A 20,858-nucleotide genomic window follows, 5' to 3' on the forward strand; every position below is an offset into this window, starting at 1 on the left:
ATATATTTCTAATGTACTCGTAAAGACGAATCAAACAAGATCTCACATGAATATATTTTTACTTATGTATTGAGAGAAAATTGAAATTGAATACTCACTCGTGAATAGTGTACAAAAATGAAATAGGTAGAGTGGAGTTGAATGGAGGAAGTATTATTTAAGGAGATTGTGAGAGGAAATGGAGAGAAAGGAAATGGAGAGGATCATTTCCGAAATACAATAACCAGTCAAAATAGAGTCCATGTGAATTCCCCTTTGTATTTGAATTTGTCTATTCATGTCTAAAAAACGTGGTCCCTTATGCTCTCAAATCAATTCCCCTCATTCGTCAAACCCTTTTCCGTCATCATTTTTGCTTCTTCAAAAGCAATCTTAATGATGGAATAACAATCATATTAAGTTTCTCACCTGAAACTTCTGATCATCACCCATTTTGCAATTAAGCTAAAAGGGTGCAAAAAGGTGTAATCTTCCGAGTTTTGATCATCAGTTTAAGTTGGTAATTCAGTTAATTTTTCTGGGTATTGCTTAATTTTGGCGGCAACTGTATGTATAAAAGTAGTATTAATGGCGGAAGATAATGTGAAGGGATTAGTGTTAGCAGTGGGTTCAAGTTTGTTCATTGGGACTAGTTTTATCTTGAAGAAGAAAGGCCTTCATCGTGCCGCTGCTAATGGCACTCGTGCAGGTTTTTTTTTTTTTTTTTTTTTTTTTTTTCATTTGTATTAGTTTATTTCGTCAGGCCTTTCTGCTGTCCGAGATTTTGATCGAATGGAAAATTCTTAGGTACCAATTAGAAGGTCTCCATTGTTATTTTATTTCGATTTTGCTTAGTTAGTTTCGGAATATGTCCTCAAGTCCAATTTTGTCATATGCACGGGTGTACGATGACATGGTACATTGGGGCAGGTTGAAAGTTCCGGACTTTATTGTGGTTTTTGAGGAATTGTCCATCTTTTAAACAAAGAACTGTAGAATGATCCTCAAAGTATAGCAAGAACTATTTGATAGTTTTGGACGTGGGGAGATTAAGTAGAATTTGATGACTCTCGAGCCATCTAGAGAGATTGGAAATGAAATGTTGAACAATACCGCTAAAGTCTCCACTTTATATGTGGGTTTTGCATAGGATGGTTCATGTTGCCACACCAAAATTTTGTTTCGGATTTAAGGCTTATTCATGTCTAATTTTGAGGCATTTGATTCGGGAGTTCTAGAAAATATATTGATGCTTGAATCTGTTTTAGTAGATTTTTATTTTGTAATATGTTGGTGTTGGGATTAGGTTGTTTGTTGCGCTAAAGTTTGTAACTTCAATGTCGTTAACAGTATCCAGCTAAAGTTTGGTACTGAGAGCCTGAAAATATTTGATGAGCTTTTCATGTTTTCGCACCTGGTATTGAATTGTTAGTTTTGGTAGTTTATTTAGCGAGTGTATCCAGCATCATTAGCTGTTGAATAATGGATAATGATCAGTTTAGGGAGTATTGTTTTGAATCGTCTTTGCCAACTTATAACTTTGCATATTTCTAAATTCTATTCATAAGTTCACCTACTAGTTAGACTGAAAAGATTGCTTAATTTTAACCGCTGTAGACCCTTAACTGAACTGACAGAAGTTTTATTGAGTATTTTTTTTTACTGTGCTTTTATTTGATATAACTAGTGAAAAAGTCATATTATCGGTGTACATGATGCTCTTTCTCGAAAATTAAAAAAAATCCACCTTGAGCTCTTGTTATATGGTTTATTAAGACACATTGATCCTATAAGTTTTCTATAGTTGATTTGGTTTGTATCTTTTTAAGCATTACCTATTGTTCTAGGACTCTGTACCTGCTATAATACACCTTACGTTTTGTTTGGCAGAAAAAACTACTGTATATGTGAGATTTGTGGTGTGCTCTCAATGAAGTTTTCTGTGTCTTTTCTTGGACAACTAATGTTGTTCCCTGTGGCCTGATAATGTAGGATATGGAGGGTACACGTATTTGCGAGAGCCACTTTGGTGGGCAGGAATGGCTACTAGTGAGCGCTTTATCTCTCTTTCTCAGTGTGTGTTAAAGTAAACAACGAGAGATTGTGTTTTGGCTGTGCCATACTTCTTACTCCCTATTGATTTCTTAATGAAAATCCTCAACACAGTGTTTATTGGCGAGGCGGCAAATTTTGTGGCTTATGCTTTTGCTCCTGCCGTGTTAGTCACACCACTTGGAGCATTGAGCATTATAATTAGGTGAGCTGGAGCTAGTATCTTGATATTTTCTTATGTAGCAAATAATGTAAATTCTGATCTCACTTTCCCGGTTTATTCAGTGCTGTATTAGCAAATTTTATATTGAAGGAAAGACTTTCAAAATTGGGTATCTTGGGATGTCTCCTGTGCATTGTGGGATCTGTGATTATTGTTCTTCATGCACCCCAAGAGGAATCACTTACTTCTGTTCAAGAAATCTGGGATTTGGCAACACAACCAGGTTAATTGCGCTAAAATCTAGCAGTATTACCCAATTTGAATTTTCTTGTTTTCCTTCTAGTTCTCTTGTTTTGCTGATTTGTTAGCTTGCTTTTTGTTACCAGCTTTCTTGATTTTTGTCGCGGCTGCATTGTCCATTGTGGCAGTTTTGATTGTGTATCTAGAGCCACTTTTTGGGCAATCATATGTGCTGGTTTACTTGGGGATTTGCTCTTTGATGGGTTCATTGACGGTAATTATTTTTCTAATGTTTCACTACTTTATCAGTCATTACTCGTTACTTTTAAACAACATTACCCGAGTGCCTTAAGACTCACACAGTCACACCTGAAGTTGGACGAGGGTGGGTCCCATGCAGCCTTGCCCTTATGTTGAAAGCACAAATAGATTGTTTTCGTATGACTCATGATAAAAATCGTGGTCTGACCGGCACTCACATTACAAGAAACGTTTAGCTGTTTACTGAGAAAGGAAAAACCTGTCTATTACTAATGAGCCGAATATTCTATCATGTTCCAACGTCAAAGATAGGTGAATGTTAGGCTTCCTCGGGAGTGGGAAAAACTGTCTATTAGTAATGGAGCCGAAAATCATTGTTCTTTTGGATAAAGAAGACACTGAAAACCTTTGCGGTTCATTTTCCAAGAAGTAACCGACGGTCTACTCATTTTCGATTTAGGTCTGTTGGTGTATAAGGTAGTACATGGAGAAGAAATAAAGTGCTCTGTGGTTAAAAAAAGGAGATAACTCATTATTCTTAAAAACTTCGAAGGATGGATAAGAAATAAAGTGCTCTCTTATGGTTTCTGGTCCATTATCACAAAATGGAAAACACAACAAATATCTTATCATGCTCCTCTTCAGCCTCTACTTATAGAAAATAAAATGCTAGCAAAGTAGACTATCTCTATGAAATTGAGTATACGAGTGAAGATAGTAAGGTCTCTATCACCCGACTTCTCCATTAAACCCATACAAAGCCTTCACTAAACCAAGTTGTTCTTTCCCAAAAGTCATTCGACTTGCTTTTGGTCCTATCAAAAATACGGTCAAAGAGCTCATATTAGCATCAGAGCTGGAGCAATATCTTCTTCCTTCTACTGAAGCAGAACAAATGATTCCACTTCGCCTAAATGAGAATATGATTCATCAATGGCGAGCTAACGAATACACACATATCTCCATTATGGAGTTGTTAAGTTAGCTCTAGCCCTCCATGGAAGAAAAGGTCTTCCTGTTGTAGCAAGGGTTGCCTTGCTAGACAACAGCTATGTTCCTCAGACTCATTTAGAAGACTCATTTAGAAGTATCTGACAAGGGTGCGTGTCTCATGTGTGGGACTCGGCTATTTTTTTTGAAAATATGCATATTTTGGTCTAAAAAGAGGTGTCCAAGTGTCATACCTCTGTCCGAGGGTGTCGAGTGTCGGACACGGGTACGCGAGGAAATTAGAAGTGTATAAAGAGACTAGTTTGTCAATGAGGAAAGACTACTTTTTTGGTGTAACATTTGTTCTGTGCACCAAGCATGCATTTCAACTTTAGGAGACTTCAGGGAGACTTCCTGCTTCATAGCGTTCTTTTAACTCTTATTGTATGGATTTCTTCTTCCCTTTCCTTCTTTTTGGGACGTCATCTTCATCTAAATTGGCCATTTAAACGCCTTTTAGAGTCACATACATGAAATAATTTATGTCAAGACTCATCCGCAAATGCATATATGGGATCACCAAGAGAATTGAAGATTCAGCCGAAACATTTTCAAGATAACATCTTGGGGTTTGATCGGGACATTCAGTAGGGTAGTGGGGTGATAATGTTTTATGTACAATGGATGGGCAAGGCTTCTCAGTTGGTTCTTTTTGGAAAGATATTTCCACTGTCCCATTTATTTTTGTTTTTCTGTTGTTGTATGGGAGTTGTATTTTCATGTTGTTTCTCATAATTCGTGACCCAAGATTTAGGAAGTAAATTTGATCAGCCCTTCCTTTGGGATTTCTGGGTATATGGATGCATGAAGGGCTAGGCTTTGACTCCATCTAAATGAGCAAGTCATCATCTGTATCTTTTGGGATACTAGGGTCCATAGCATGATTTGGACCCTTAATGCCATCTGATAGTGCAGTGTGCATTCGTATTCCTAGTTTGTGGTGCTCCATATTCTGAATGATCGGGGGTCTTTTAAGGCCATGTTAAAATTGGAAATAAGGTTACGAATACACAGCCACACCAACCAGCCTCTGCAGCGAGCATCTACATCTACAGGCATGTCTAGCAAGGCAACCCTTGCTACAACATGGAGACCTTTTCTTCCATGGAGGGTTAGAGCGAACTTAATAGCTCCATAATGGAGATGTGTGTATTTGTTAGCTCGCCATTGATGAATCATATTCTCGTCGAGGCGAAGTGGAATCATTTGTTCTGTTTCAGTAGATGGAACAAGATATTGCTCTAGCGGTGATGCTAAAATGAGCTCTTTTACCGTATTTTTGTTGGGACCAAAAGCATGTTGAATGACTTTTGAGAATAAAGAACTTGGTTTAGTGAAGGCTTTGTATGGGTTTAATAGAGGAAGTTGGGTGATAGGGACCTTACTATCTTCACTCATATACTCAATGTAATGTATCAGAGTCTATTTTGCTAGCTTTTGGTTTTCTATAAGCAGAGTATGAAGATGAGCGTGATAGGATATTTGATGTGTTTTCCATTTTGTGATAATGGACCAAAAGCGCTTTATTTCTTATCCATCCTTTGAAGTTTTTAAGAATACTGAGTTATCTCCTTTTTTTAACCATAGAGGTGCAAGGATATGAGAAGATAACCTTGAGTTCTTATGGTCATAAAACCGAGGTGATTCTCCTATTCATCAATTCCACCTCTAGGTACAAGACACGTAGAACTCCATGGTATTATTTTCTCATATTCTTTTTCGTATGTTTAATGTGAATTTCTGTTGTGGAAGATCCACTAAGTGGCAACCACAGAGCATACTTTCCACTTTAAACACCCTGTAAGAGATTGCTCATTATTTACTTAAAACTTCTTAGGAGGATAAGAGTCAAAGCTTATTAGCTTTCTGCCATGGACACATAGTGAGTACAATCACCAAGGAGGTTTAACAGGATCAATATATGTTTAAGAGTATTGTTATGGATTTGTAAGACGAGATTATAGATATGGGAAATCTTATATTATAAGAAAAGAATATATTTACAAGGAGAGTTTACAAGAAATGTTTTAGAGATATAACACATAGACTTAGCTTGGTTATGACAAGTACCAAGCCTCTCTATTTATTGTACAAGCTAGAGTGAATATTACAAGCATCTTAGACATATTCTAATTTCTAATCACATAACACAATATACACCATAACTTTAAAACTTATATTATATACCATTCTTTTATTTAGGTTACTATTTATATTTCACTTCATGTCTCTACATTTGTCTTTTTCTAGAACCTCTTTGGATGGATTATGATGATGGTCTGACCTTAATACTTTCTCAGTTCTCTTTTCATTATGATCTCTGTGGTGTTTAGCTTAAGGTTTTCTTTATGAAATTCTTCAGGTTGTAAGCATAAAGGCTATAGGAATTGCTATAAAGCTTACTTTGGAAGGTACAAATCAGCTGACTTTTCCTCAGACTTGGTTTTTCATGACAGTGGGAGCAGTCTGTGTCATTATGCAATTAAACTACTTGAATAAGGTCCATATCTTTCTATTTGATATTTCTATTTCCATGGCTCCTTAAATTTTGTTTGGACGCGGAAAGGAGGAAAGGGGAGGGGTCAAGGAGTGGAGCAATGTCATTTTTTTCCAAATTTATCCTATGCCAGAAAGATTTAAATTTGTAGGAGGGAGGCGAAGGGATTCATTTCCCCTCCCTGCCATTGCCCGCCAACTCATTTTTTACAAGTAAACAAAGGAAATTGTTCCCTTCCATTCCCTTCTAATGTCTAATCCCTGTAGCCAAAGGAAGGTAAATTCTGTACTTAAATAAATATGGTTGATTCTTGAATTCATTGCCACTTTTGACCGGTTCTCGATTGTCGCCCGTCTTCTAAGAGGGAGTTAATGTGGACATTTATAATATACTTGCAATTCATATCAAATAATTATTCCAGAGTTGCCACTAAAATAAGCATAAACTATACTGCATATCGGGCGGTTCCTCTGTGTTTGCAGGATATTGGATTTAAATTATAAAGCAGCCTTTGCTTTGTTTGAATGATCTTTTAAAAATAAATTGTCAGTATGTGGAAAAACTTGGAAGTTCCAGTTCTAAAGATTTTCCGCTACAACTTCTTTGTGGTGTGTTTCTTTCAGGCACTGGATACATTTAATGCGGCAATAGTATCTCCCATATATTATGTGATGTTCACGACCTTAACTATTGCCGCTAGTGCAATTATGTTCAAGGTAGATTCTTTGAGTTTCTATCAAACTTTTACTATCTGATAATTCATCATCTCGTTTGCCATTCACCGGGTATTAATAGGGATCATTTTCGATATCTGTGTTTTGTTGCAGGACTGGTCAGGTCAAGATGCAAGTAGCATAGCTTCTGAAATAAGTGGATTTGTTACCGTTCTTGGTGGAACAGTTATACTGCACAGTACACGAGAGCAGGAACAAGCGAGTACATCAAGTGGGTTTTTCTTTCTAACTGTGCTGTCTGATGAGATGTTGGACGAGTAGGTCCTGTGCTGCAAGTTATTAGTCACGTTCCTTTTCATTTACTTTACTAATACTGACAATGAAATTGGTAGCCAATGCAGGTGCAGCAAACCGGCATACATCCGGAGAAGATCAGAAAAGTGGAGATAAGGAGCACTTGATAACGTTGCATAACACCGACTATTTTGAATAGCAAATGCCATTTCGGAGGTGGTCATCAGGGCAGCTCCCTTCAACAGCACCGGAAATGTGATATCATCATGTTGAAGCAAAAGGCAGTTCGTTGTAGAGTTTGTACCAAGAATCAATAGTACAGTGATGAGATTGCAGCAGTATTTATATCTAGGTTTTCAGCTGCGTAGTTTATAATCGTACATAACACTTTCATTTTCTGGGTGATCTGGGGTTATTTTATTTGTAATCTCTCCTTATTTGTCGGGTTTTGAGTATTGGGATTGGTTTGTATTGTATACATTGTATACAAATTCAACTGAGATGTGCCAAATAGAAGGGTCTTCCCTTTTTTCTCACCTTTGTTTTCTCCCTTTTAGTCAATCCGAATTTTCCATGGAGTATATAATTAATGATCAGTGAAATAGATTGGCAATTATTGAAGTCACAGGGCGTGACGAATGTCGAGATACCGACACCTACAAAGATCGTATCCTCTTTTTTTTTTTTTGACAAACGTGTACTATTTTATAAAAACGGTAAAAGAGATTATATTGTACGGAGTATTCGATTACATACCAAAAATGGTAAAAGATCGTATCCTCATTTAGGCTATGAACTTTGTGGAAATGGATCCTCTCCATTTCCTTTCTCTCTATTTCCTCTCACAATTTCCTTAAATAATACTTAATTTTCCTTTTCACCCTCATTTTCCTTTATTTTTATACGTAAATTTAGAACCATTAGATATTGTCAATATGCGATCCGGACCATTGATAGGAACTTGCCTCTCAATTTCTTTTTAGGAAATGGAGAGAAAATGGGCTCGAACTTTGTAAGGGTTGATGCAAATGAATTGTTACAAGTATTATTATTATTATTATTAATTATTTAAGGACAATATTAAATGCTCATGGTTTTGGGGTTAATAATTTTGAGTTAAATTTGAAGGAAGAACGGGCAATTAAATTGGCATTAAGATGGAGTATATGTATTCCTATTACAAAGAGGTTTTCTATATTGAATTAGGACTAAGGTACGAGCTGTTTGTAATTACTTCTGTCACAAGTAACTTACGTTGTCTGTAGGTAGGTCTTAGTCTTTTGACTTGATTTCAACTCATTTTAGTTTAGTTAGCTCTATTCAATTCGGTGTCTTAACCTTAAATCTGTATGCTGAAAACAGGAAATCCAAGGAACATTAGGAAATCCTAAATGGTATAGAAAAGGGAAATCCTAAACCTCAGCTAGCTCTTTAATTCCGCAACTTTCACCTATTATAAATACGGAGAAATCCAATTTCATATTTCAATTTCCACACAAACAAATCCATCTACATACATATTACAAACATCAACAACTTACGTACGTCTTCAACAAACATGGCTACAACTGTCTCCTCAGTATGGAACAAACCCAATGCATGGGCCCTCGACGTCGAACAACACCAACACCAACTCACCCACCTCCCTTCCGCCACCGTCGAACCACCCTCTTCCGACTTCCCCTCTCTCTCCGCCGCTATAACCACCAAACCCAAGAAAAAATCCAAACAAGTCTTCTCTTTAGCCGAGTTCTCCTCTGTCGATGTCGTCCTTCCCACCGGCCCAACCCGTCGCACTGCTGAGGAACTTGCCGCACTCCGCCGCCCAAGCGAGGTTGATGACTGGTCCAAGGGCAAGAAGTTTGGTGATCAGAGGAGAGACAAGGTTAAAGGGTCCCCCTCTACTTTCAGCAAGGCTGATGAGGTGGACAATTGGGCTGCCAACAAGGATGATAATAGAAGAAGAGATAGACGGGTCGGGTTTGATGCTACCGGTCCAGTGAAGAGTAAGGAAGGTGGGAATACTGCGTCTGCGAGTGGAAGGCCTCGGTTGAATTTGCAGCCTAGGACATTGCCTATTGGTAATAATAATATTAATAATGTTAGTAATGGGAATGGTGGAGAGGTGGCGGAGAAAGGGAAGGGAAACCCGTTTGGAGCGGCGAGGCCGAGGGAGGAGGTGTTGAAGGAGAAGGGACAGGATTGGAAGGAGATTGATCAGAAATTGGACGCTGTTAAGATCAATGAGGTGGAAGAGAGGCGGGGGTTCGGTTATGGTGGAGGTCGTGGTCGTGATGATATGAGTGGTAGTAGAACTTGGAGGAAGCCGGGACCGCCATCAGAAGCTGCTGCTACTATTACTACTACTACCACTGCTAGGTTTGATTCCAAGTGAATAATGCAGCGTTGTTCTAAATATATGGACCATAAGTTTAGTTTCTTTGTTTAATTTGTGATCATGTATCAATGTCAATTTGCGGAATTTGCAATTTTTTTCATCTATGAATTTTATCAACTTATTTGAATGTTTGCATATAAGGAAAGGTACATTGTGAATTTTATTTCGAGTTAAGCATAAGGTTTGTAGTACGTCAATCTTAATGTTTTTTTTGCAGTTAAAAACTTATACTCCTTCCGCCCCGGTCATTTGTTGTCCTTTGGTTTTGGCACAAAGACCAAGGAAAGAGCAGAGGGTCAATAGCTAAATGACAAGTGGAACAAATTGAGTGAGAATGGTCAAATTACTCATCAAGTTCATTCTTAAAATAGAAAGGACAACAAATGACTGAGACACCCCAAAATGTAAAAGGACAACAAATTAATACTCCCTCTGTCCCGCTCATTTGTAATCCTTTTCCATATTGGGGTGTTTCAGTGAGTTGTTGTCCTTTCTATTTTAAGGATAAACTTAATAAACAATTTGATCATTCACACTCATTTTGTTCCACTTGTCATTTAGTAATTGGCATATTCCTCTTTCCTTGGTCTTTGTGCCAAAACAAAAGCGCTCGCCGTGTTACTTCTACTTCTAATGCTAATCTACGCTACGCCTAATTAAGAGACTAACCTAAAGATAGACCAAGTTGTATGTAGTTGTTGTTTGAGTCGTAGTTTGCTTAAATGATATGCCTCCTTCTATATAGGCATCACCCGGCTCCTTGAAACTATTCCTTAGTGGGAGGCGGTTAATAAACCGCCGAGTCTTCTGGAAGCTTCATATGGGCGCTTATCATGCCCCTTAGCCCATCGCTCCTCCTTTTGGACTTCTTGGACTCCGTTTGTCTTCAATCTAATTGGAATGACTTAACTTAGGCTCAGTAACCTTATTCTTTAGTTTTCAGGCCCACATACCCTTAAAATAATAAATTTAGTACCTTAACTAAATTAGACTTCTTAGTGTTCTTTAGTCTTCCTTCACCGGAAACCAAGTTGGTGTCGCCATTGTTTTCTTCATTCCTGCATTTCTTAGGACAGAACCGCCTAATCTGCCCAAGGTTACCACACTTGAAACACTTCACATCATTATTAGAAGCATTCCTGGATCGAGACCTGCCATGCTTCGATCCATCCTCCATGTTAAACGATCGACCTCTCCCATTTTGAGCAATTGCAATTGTACACGTACTGTCACTCCGTACCCCAACCTTGTCATTCTTCCTCGCATCAAAGGATAATAAAGTTGTCTACGCTTGCTCCATCATATGTGATGATGTCTTTCCCGCATAGAATAGTATCCACGTAAGTCTCATATATATCAGGGAGAGAATTGAGGAGTAATAACGCCTTATCTTCCTCCTCAAGTTTTGTTTCGATCTTTTTCAACTCGTCTAACAATTCATTGAATAAATTCACATGTCCAATTAAATTTTCATCCTCGTCCATCCTCAACCGATATAACCGCCGCTTCAATAACAGCTTGTTGGTCAAACTCTTCGCCATGTAGAGAGCTTCTCCAACTTCTCCCATATCAGTTGGAGAGTCGTCATCAAGAACACAATTGATGACTGAATTTGAGATGCACAATCTAATAGTACTTGCACACTTGGTGCAAACCTTTTCCCAGTCGTTATCACTCATCTTCTTCGGCTTACCAGCATCTCCTTTCAAGGCTCTAACCAAACCAAGATGTACCAGGAGATCCTTCATTATCCTTCTTTGCTAAATGGTGAAATTACTTTTACCGTCAAATTTTGGTACTGCAGATTAAGATCCCATATTTGACAACCTTACCAATTAAACCAGCCACCAATCTCCCACGCGCAACGGTAGTAACCGGTCGACAAGTAAACCGTAAAAGTAAATAAATTTAAGTAAAGATGAGACAATATTTAGGGTCAAACCCAGGGCAAAACCTTCCAAACCGAAAGTAAAACCCACTAGCCAAATCGACTAGAATCCACCATAAAAAAAAAATACCAGTACAACGTAACCATCCCGAGTAAATACCAATCCGGAACCCACAATAATTAAAGTAAGACACCCGCTAGTCTTCCGATATTATTGGTAAATGCCCCCAATAATACCCCTAAAGTAACCCATCAATTATTGTATTAGAATACCCGTTGTACTGCCTCTCACACCCTCAAACCCGACTTTCTAGTCACCTTGTTTGATATATATTTTGTGAGATTGTTATGTTATTTTCCAAATGAAAACCATCATTTATATAGAAGAGCCTATGGAACAAATTCCATGTACAAAATCTTCATAAAGACATTAGTCCCCCTTGTCCATAGCTAATACACTGAATCAGATATAATTCATTGAACTCCACAATATACATTGTAACTTTGTAATGTATGTACATGTAACATTTTGTAACATGAACAAAACTTGGGTTGGATTGGACAATTGGGTGTTACCCAACAGAGGTACATAACAATTCCCCCAGAGATTGTACTCCCTCGCCTCAATTTTATTGCATTAGGTGGGATTCCAACTCCCCCATGATTTTTCCCACATTAGGTTTTCTATGGCACCGATTCGTTGTGTCACTTGTTCCATTTTCATCCCTTTGCTTTACTTTTACTTTCGTATTATTCGTTCGTTTAATTGACATTAGCTAGATGGCTTTAACCAACAACAAAATCGATACTAAATGAAGTAATTTTTTACCAAACCATCCATGTTATCGCAACAATATTTCTGATACATTGCATAAAACTCGTAGACTAGCATTCTTTTTTGTAGCAAATGAGATGGTCTCACAAGAGACCGACCCACATCTTTATATAAGAATAGGGTTTTACGTAAGAATGAGTTATGTATTATTATGAGGAGGAGTACATGTATTTATAGCTATACAAGGTAGAGTAAATAAGGTAAATACAATAATAGTTTTCCTAATTGTACAATATTCACACAATCAAATAATTCTAAGGTATATGAGAATGATATGGTTTTGATATGAAGTTTATTTGGTTAATACGCCCCCGCAAGATGGACGTCCGATGAGTGAGTCCAATCTTGTATCTTAACTCTAGATAGTGCGTTTTATGCAGTGGTTTAGTGAGGATATCCGCGAGTTGATCCTTGCTTGCGACATGTTGGATGCGAACTTGGCCATGAAGCAACTGTTGTTTGACGAAGTGAAATGAGAGAGCCATGTGCTTCATGCGAGAGTGAAAGACGGGGTTCTTGGCGTCGAGTGTTGCAGAAATGTTGTCACAAAAGATTGTCGGAGGTGTGGTGACAGTAATGTGCAGCTTAGTGAGGAGATTTCGAAGCCATATGGTTTCGGTTGTGACGGAGGCAATGGCGCGGGATTCAGCTTCGGTTGTTGATAGAGCAATACCTTGTTGTTTCTTGGACGACCAGGAAATGGCATTGCGACCTAAGTAGATGATGTAGCCCGTAGTAGAGACGTAAGAATCTTTATCTCCTGCGTGGTCTGCATCACAAAAAGCATGAAGACGAGAAGGTGAGTCACGATATAGCTGTAAGCCAATGGTTTGAGTCCCTTGCAAATAGCGAAGGAGGCGCTTTAGAGCAGTCCAGTGCGTTTGAGTGGGATGGTGAAGAAATTGGGCCAGACGGTTTATGGCAAAGGCGATATCAGGTCTCGTCAGAGAGAGGTATTGGAGGCTTCCAACAATGACACGATAAGTAGAATGATCGTGTATAAGTAGATGGTCTTCGCCAGTGAGAGGTGGAGATGTAGTCATGGGAGTGGAGGTTGGTTTAGCATCGATCATTTTATATTTGGTGAGGAGGTCATGAATATATTTCGATTGGTTCAAATGTAAACCGAGTGCATTTGGGGTAACTTCAATGCCGAGAAAATATGATAATGGTCCGAGGTCTTTGAGCGAGAAGCGGTGGGATAGGTTGTCGATAAATCGTTGTAGATGTAAGGGGTGTGGTCCAGTAACAATTATGTCATCAACATAAATAAGCATATAAATGCGAGTGGTGGGAGTATGGAGATGAATAAAGATGAGTCAGAAACTGATTGTTTGAAACCGTATGTAACTAGATAGGATGTTAATTCAGTGTACCAAGCTCGAGGAGCTTGTTTCAGGCCATATATCGCTTTGTTTAATTTACAGACATAGTCAGACTTTGCTTGATCAACAAAGCCGGGTGGTTGTATCATAAAAACATCGTCGGTTAATTTTCCCTGTAGGAAAGCGTTATTCACGTCTAATTGGCGCAAAGTCCATGATTGCGTGACAGCTAGAGATAAGATTAGGCGAACGGTGGTTGGTTTTACGACAGGACTGAATGTCTCAGTATAGTCAATTCCAGGTCGTTGATGAAAACCTTTGGCAACTAGACGTGCCTTATGTTGCTTAAGTGTGCCATCGGGATTGTATTTGTTTCGAAAAACCCATTTGCATCCGATAAGGTTTTGAGAGGACGAACGAGGTACGCGAGACCATGTGTGGTTTCGTTCGAGTGCTTGAATCTTCTTGCATATCATTACGCCAGTGCGGAATAATGAGAGCTTGCTTAACGGTATTTGGTAAATTGTCATTTGTTGGAGAGGTATGCGCGAGATTATTGGCATAACGAGGATTGGGTTTTCGAATGTTATTGTCGAGACGGGTAGTGACAGTTTTATTGGGAGGTGGGACAACGGTGTTGGTGCGATTGGGACGTGTTACGTGGTTCGGGTTTGATGAGGCAGCAGAAGAGGGGTTGTGATCGGGAGATGCCGCAGTGGAAGGGGTAGGAATAGAAGGAGTGGGATCGATGGAGGGTGTAGAGACAGCCGTGGTGATGGTTCAGACGATGTGTGGCCGCGTCGAGAGTAGAAAATGGTGATGGGCTTGGGTTGGCGAGGGTCACGTGAGGTGTTGAGAACGGGTGTTGGAGAAGGCGTGGGAGTGGTGAGATGAGGAAGTATTGGGATGCTTAAGGTGCACCAATCATCAGTAGATGAAGGAGTGGTACTGATCGATGCATTGCGTCGAAAAAGATAATCATCCTCGACAAATTTCACATGTCGAGATGTGTAAATTTTGTGGGTTTTCGGGTCTAAGCAATGATAGGCACTTTGCGTATTTGAATAGCCTATGAAAACACAAGCAGTGGAGCGATCTTATAGTTTGTGCTTTGAGTAAGGGTGAAGCCATGGATAACAAAGGCACCCGAAGTTATGTAATTTAGTGTAGTCGGGTTGTGTTTTATGAAGTATAGAGAATGGTGATTCATTGTGTAAAGTTTTTGTAGGAAGTCGATTTATTAGATAGGTTGCCGTGCTAAATGCAAACGGCCAAAATGAGGTTGGCATGCCTGTTGGAGCTTGTGTCCTCCAGTTAGTGCGGATAACGTCATTGCACATACACTTGTACGGACAAGTGGGAGCTTGTTGGGGTTGGTGTCCTTAACAGTTAGTGCAAGGACTTATAAACCTCTAAAAGGATCAAAGGGCATACTTTGGTATTATTATCAGTTGATCCACGTTTATCAATAACGGTTGGCTTGCTAGATAAGTTTGACGTTATTGTCATACAGATGGCGGTGATCAACTGGTCCCTAAAAGTCACACCTATAGGATACGTTCGAGAGATGTGACGGTATGAAAATACTGTCATGTAGATGCCAAAAATTGACTAACCAGTTAGTCCGAGTTATTTGACTAGTAATTAGTCAAACATGTGATGTTGAGATATTATATTTAATACGGATTAAATATCATGGGCTAAGGCGAATTAACCAGTTAATTCGTAAAATTAAATATACGTGATTTATATTTAATCAAATGTATATTAAAATAATTATACAATACTGTTTTGTCGGACACGTATTAATAATTCAGCTAACCCGTATTATTAGCTGATGCCTTAATTTCCGATAACCGATAACAGTTTATAATCAGACCACGTCATATACACTTAGCGAGTGATGGACCGGACCGCGAGTTTAAGTGAAGAGAAAATGAAAAGCCCATACGGGCTCCTCTCACTCGGTTTGGCCGAGAATTACATAGACAAAAAGGGGAGTTCTCTCCTCTTGTCTAACCTAATTCATTCTGCTAAAAAAATTAGGGTTTTGAAGAGTATTCTCCTCTGAAAAACCTGAGATCTCTCATCTCGACAAAACTCACATCAGTTCTCCCTATATTGCAAGGCAATCGGAGAACACTGTTCTAGCACAAGGGCATATCTCGGACAAAGTCTTGGGTGTAACGATTAGGAGGAAATCTGCTTTGATTTCTGTTCTTTACGCCGCAATTTAAAGGACCCGAGGTTATTTCATGTTCCTTATCGTTTCTATTGTTTTTATGTTTTATGACGATATTCGCATGTTTAAATTTACGTTATAGTCCTGCAATTTAAGGGTAGTATACGGATATTAACCCACAACCGGTTGACTTATGGCTCGTTGAACCCACCATCAACCAACGTCACAAAATAATTGCCAGAGTTATCAGCTCATGTGGGCAATTAAGGACTGAAAAGATATAATGTTTGTTCAGTTCACTTTGTGGTGTTCAAAATTTGTCGTACAAATCCACATGAAAAACAAAATATATGTATAAATATCAAAACGATGATGTCGTATAGAGTACAAAAGAGGATGAATCTAATCCATAAAAGAGTACTACAACTCAGGAACACGTTTGATTCCCATGGAATTAACGTGCCCTTCATGCTTATCTTGTCGTAATGCTTTAGTGAGAGGATCTGCTATGTTATCATCAGTAGCAATCTTTTCTATCACTACTTCCTTTTGCTCCACGTAATCCCGGATTAGATGAGCTTTCCGTTGTACATGTCTAGATTTGTTACTAGACTTTGGCTCCTTAGCTTGGAAGATGGCACCACTATTGTCGCAATAGATGGTGATCGGGTCATTCGAACTAGGCACTACAGATAGTCCATGTAAGAATTGACGCATCCATATCGCTTCCTTTGTTGCTTCAGACGCGGCATAGTACTCGGACTCAGTCGTAGAATCTGTTGTAATGTGATTTGTTTGAACTCTTCCGGTGATGCTGCAGCGCCATTAAGAGTAAAAACGAATCCGATCGAGATTTCGAGTCATCTCGATCTGTTTGGAAGCTAGCATCTGCAGAACTTAGGTTGCGCATAGCTTTTGAGAGCCTCCATAAGTCAATGCCCAATCTTTAGTCCTCCGGAGGTACTTAAGAATGTTCTTGACAGCCAACCAATGTGGTTCACCTGGTTCTTTGTTGGAATCGACTTGTCATACTCAATGCATATGCCACGTCCGGACGTGTGCATATCATGGCATACATGATTGATCCTATAGCCGAGGCATAAGGAATCCGTGTCATGCGCTCTTTCTCTTCCGGTGTCTCGGGTGCCCGAGACTTGCTCAAATGCACCCCTGGAGCCATAGGAAGAAACCCCTTCTTGGAGTTAGTCATCTTTGAATCTCTCTAGGACTTTGTCTATGTAAGACTCGATCGAGAGATAACATCCGTCGTGATCTATCTCGATAGATACGGATGCCTAGAATTCTTTGTGCCTCTCCCGGATCTTTCATCTGGAAATGGTTTTTCAACCATACTTTCACCGAAGTTAAGAGAGGTATGTCATTCCCAATCGGGAGTATGTCGTCAACATACAATATTAGGAAGACAATCTTGCTCCCACTCGACTTGATATATAGACATGGTTCCTCGACCGATCGAGTAAATCCATTGTCTTTTATCACTTGGTCGAAGCGATGATTCCAACTCCTTGATGCTTGCTTAAGTCCATAAATGGAACGCTTAAGCTTGCACACTTTCTTAGGATTTTTCGGATCGATGAAACCTTGGGCTGTACCATGTACAACTCTTCCTCCAAAAGCCGTTTAAGAAGGCGGTTTTCACGTCCATTTGCCAAATTTCATAGTCATGAAATGCGGCAATCGCTAAGATAATCCGAATGGAACGCAGCATGACTACGGGTGCAAAAATCTCATCGTAGTGCAAACCTGGCACTTGGGTGAAACCTTTAGCAACTAGTCGTGCTTTGTAGATATCTTCGACCTTCCACCGAATGCTTTATCTTGTAAAGCCATTTGCATTGAAGGGGACGAACCTTAGCAGGTAAGTCAACAAGATCCCACACGTTGTTCTCATACATGGAGTCCATCTCGGATTGCATGGCCTCAAGCCATAGCTTTGAGTCGAACTTGTCATGGCACCTTTATAGGTTGCGGGTTCACTACTCGTTAAGAGTAGAACGTCATCTATGTCATGTTCCTCGACCATACCAATGTATCTGTCCGGAGGAATAGAGACTCTTCCCGACCTCCTAGGTTCCTCAGGAATGTTAACCGCAGCCGGGATTGAAGGAATAGGTTCCTCCAATAGTTGCTCGGTATTTGGTTTTGGAACCTCCGACAGGTCGAAGGTTCTATCAATCTTTGCATTCTCGAGAAATTCCTTCTCTAAGAATGTCGCACTAGCCGCAACAAAAACACGTTGTTCGGTTGGCGAATAGAAGTAATGACCACGTGATCCTTTAGGATAACCTATAAAGTATGTCTTGACCGATCGCGGGCCGAGCTTATCTTCAGGTCTCCACTTGACATAAGCCTCGCAGCCCCAAACCCGTATAAAGGACAAGTTAGGGACCGTTCCCTTCCATAGTTCATATGGAGTCTTGTCAATGACTTTAGACGGACTTGATTTAAGTATTAGAGCGGCCGACATAAGAGCATAACCCCATAATGAATCAGGTAATATCGTGTGACTCATCATGGATCGAACCATATCAAGTAGTGTTCGATTTCTCCGTTCGGACACACCGTTTAGCCGAGGTGTTCAGTGGAGTTAAGCGTAGGGCAATCCCACAGTCCTTTAGGTGTTGATCAAACTCGTGAGAAAGATACTCGCCACCACGATCTGAACGCAGTGTTTTAATCTTTCTACCTAATAGGTTCTGTACCCTATTCTGGTATTCTTTGAATTTCTCAAAGGATTCACTTTTGTGCTTCATTAAATAGACATAGCCATATCTACTCAAATCGTCCGTGAAAGTGATGAAATACCTATAGCCTTCTCGTGCGGTGATTGACATAGGACCACATACATCCGTGTGTATGAGCCCTAATAGGTCAGCAGCGCGCATTCCAACACCTTTGAAGGAAATCCGAGTCATCTTACCGATGAGACATGATTCACACGTGCCAAATGATTGAAAATCAAAGGCCGAGATAGCTCCATGTTTGATGAGCTGTTTTACGCGTTTCTCATTAATGTGTCCCATACGGCAGTGCCATAGATACGTTTGATCTTTGTCACCAACCTTTAACTTTTTATTCATTACGTGTAATATTTCATTGGTCTGATCTAAAACATAAATTCCATTCATGGAGACTGCCTTGCCATAAATCATATTGTGTAATGAGAAAATGCAAGAATTATTCTCTATTACAAATGAAAAACCAAGTTTATCAAGCGCAGAAACAGAAATAATGTTTTTAGAAAGAAGGGTACATAATAGCAATCATATAATGATAACTCAAATCCGCTAGGAAGCTGGATCACATATGTCCCCTTGGAGATGGCAGCCACTCTTGCTCCATTCCCAACACGCAGGTCCACCTCACCCTTTACGAGGGGTTCGATGTTTGAGCCCCGCACATGATTACACAGATGAGAACCACAACCAGTATCAAGTACCCAAGTTCCGTAACTTGCGTGGTTAATCTCAATCATATGAATAAAAGTAGAAGAGAGAGAAGACATACCAACAGGTTTAACACGACCTGCCTTTAAGTCCTCATGATAAACAGGACATGTGCGTCTCCAATGCCCGGTCTTGTGGCAATGATGGCATTCCATGTTTTCACTCTTGCTCTTTGTCATGCCCGATGAGTTGCTCGCCTCACCAGGACCACTCTTACCTGAACCCGACTTCTTGAACTTCGCCTTACCTCCTGTTAGGTTTGCCGGAGCTTTGCCCTTACCTTTCCCTTTGTTTGACACAACGAGAACATCCTGTTTTGAGCTCCCACTGAACTTCATGTCCTTCTCGGTGCATACGAGGAGGGAGTGCGATTCATGGGGAGTTTTCTTCAAATCATTCATATAGTAATTCGCTCTAAATTGCGAAAAACCATCGTGGAGTGAGTGAAGCATACGGTCGATAACAATGTTCTCGCTGATGTTACGATTAAAGGTCTCGACTTCTCGACATTCTCAATCATGCCGAGAATGTGTGGGCTAACCGGTTGGCCTTTCGGAGTCTCGCATCAAAGAAGCGAGTGGTATGCTCATAGGTCACGATTCTCGGTGCTTTCGAGAATTCCTTAGTGAGCGTGGTGAAAATCTTGTTTGCACCATGGGCTATGAAGCGTTTCGGCAAATTGGGTTCCATTGCAAAAATGAGTACGTTTTTAATCGCACCCGCTTCCATACATAAATCGTTAAACTTGGCGATTTGGTAGCTCTAGCCGTGGGACCTGGGTTTGCGGGGGAGGGGCTCTAACAAAAATTTGAGCTTCCCGTCGGCGGTGGCGGCATTCCGTAATGCCGCCTCCCGGTCCGCAAGTTGGATCCATCATTCTTGATCGAGTAGACCGATTCATCCGATTCATGAAGATCCTAAGCCAGGACTCACGGTCCAATGTGGCACTTGGCATTGGGTTATCACTTGAACCAACCATTTGTTGTTTAGCGATTTAAAATCGTGATCTACACTTTGAAAAAGAAAGGAAAAACAAAACGAAATAAGCAACTCATCGAGGTGATTTAAGTCTATTTTAAAATTCATTTTAAACATGTAGACTCTTGCACTTGCATAATTGATCTCCCTCAAGAAAGATACAAGTGATCCCAAGACTCAATTTCAGTAAATTGATAAGCCAACTGTTTAGCTAATTCTTCCGGAAGAACTCTTGGTCGATAGATTTCTGTAAATCCTATCTATAGTCCACCATAGTCACAGGATCGTACGAGTGACCATGGTGTTGAGATAAAATAGGTCAATCAGTTCCAACTTACCCGACGTAGAAGGGGTCATAGTATGCCTACCGACGAAGAAGGGACTCATTGGAGTTTGACCTATAAAGACCGTTCTCAATTTTAGTTTATACGAGGAAGATCCCATCAACAAAATTATAATTCATTTTAAGTGAACGAATAACTAGCGTCTGTCGTGAATGAATTTATTTGGAAGATGGCTTAAAAACGTGTGACATGAGAATGTCAATGAAAACTAACTCGTGACCTCTATATGTGTCAGTTTTCATGCAATAAATTATAGGTGGTTTGGTTTTTAGGCGGAATATGATGCATATT

The 20,858-nt window shown here is 39.7% G+C and overlaps 2 protein-coding genes across 4 annotated transcripts; both read left to right on the forward strand.

Annotated features, from left to right (window-relative positions):
* Window positions 1-195: 195 nt before the first annotated feature.
* LOC141599515 (putative magnesium transporter NIPA6) lies at window positions 196-7,686 on the forward strand. Of its 3 annotated transcripts, none has more exons than XM_074419544.1 (9): window positions 196-688; window positions 1,972-2,028; window positions 2,146-2,236; window positions 2,317-2,477; window positions 2,581-2,708; window positions 6,048-6,185; window positions 6,806-6,898; window positions 7,010-7,127; window positions 7,249-7,686. In XM_074419544.1, the coding sequence occupies exons 1-9, from the start codon at window positions 568-570 to the stop codon at window positions 7,347-7,349; spliced, it is 1,008 nt and encodes a 335-aa protein (XP_074275645.1). In that variant the 5' UTR covers window positions 196-567; the 3' UTR covers window positions 7,350-7,686. The 3 variants fall into 3 exon arrangements, with proteins under 3 accessions (XP_074275645.1, XP_074275646.1, XP_074275647.1); XM_074419545.1 differs by having other exon boundaries at window positions 258-688; window positions 7,258-7,686; XM_074419546.1 differs by lacking the exon at window positions 6,048-6,185 and having other exon boundaries at window positions 322-688; window positions 7,249-7,572.
* Window positions 7,687-8,643: 957 nt separating this feature from the next.
* Window positions 8,644-9,589, forward strand: LOC141599517 (eukaryotic translation initiation factor 4B3-like). Its single transcript, XM_074419547.1, has one exon. The coding sequence runs from the start codon at window positions 8,709-8,711 to the stop codon at window positions 9,543-9,545; it is 837 nt and encodes a 278-aa protein (XP_074275648.1). The 5' UTR covers window positions 8,644-8,708; the 3' UTR covers window positions 9,546-9,589.
* Window positions 9,590-20,858: the final 11,269 nt, after the last annotated feature.

The sequence above is a fragment of the Silene latifolia genome, chromosome 9 (assembly GCF_048544455.1).
Source record: "Silene latifolia isolate original U9 population chromosome 9, ASM4854445v1, whole genome shotgun sequence".
NCBI lineage: Eukaryota > Viridiplantae > Streptophyta > Magnoliopsida > Caryophyllales > Caryophyllaceae > Silene > Silene latifolia.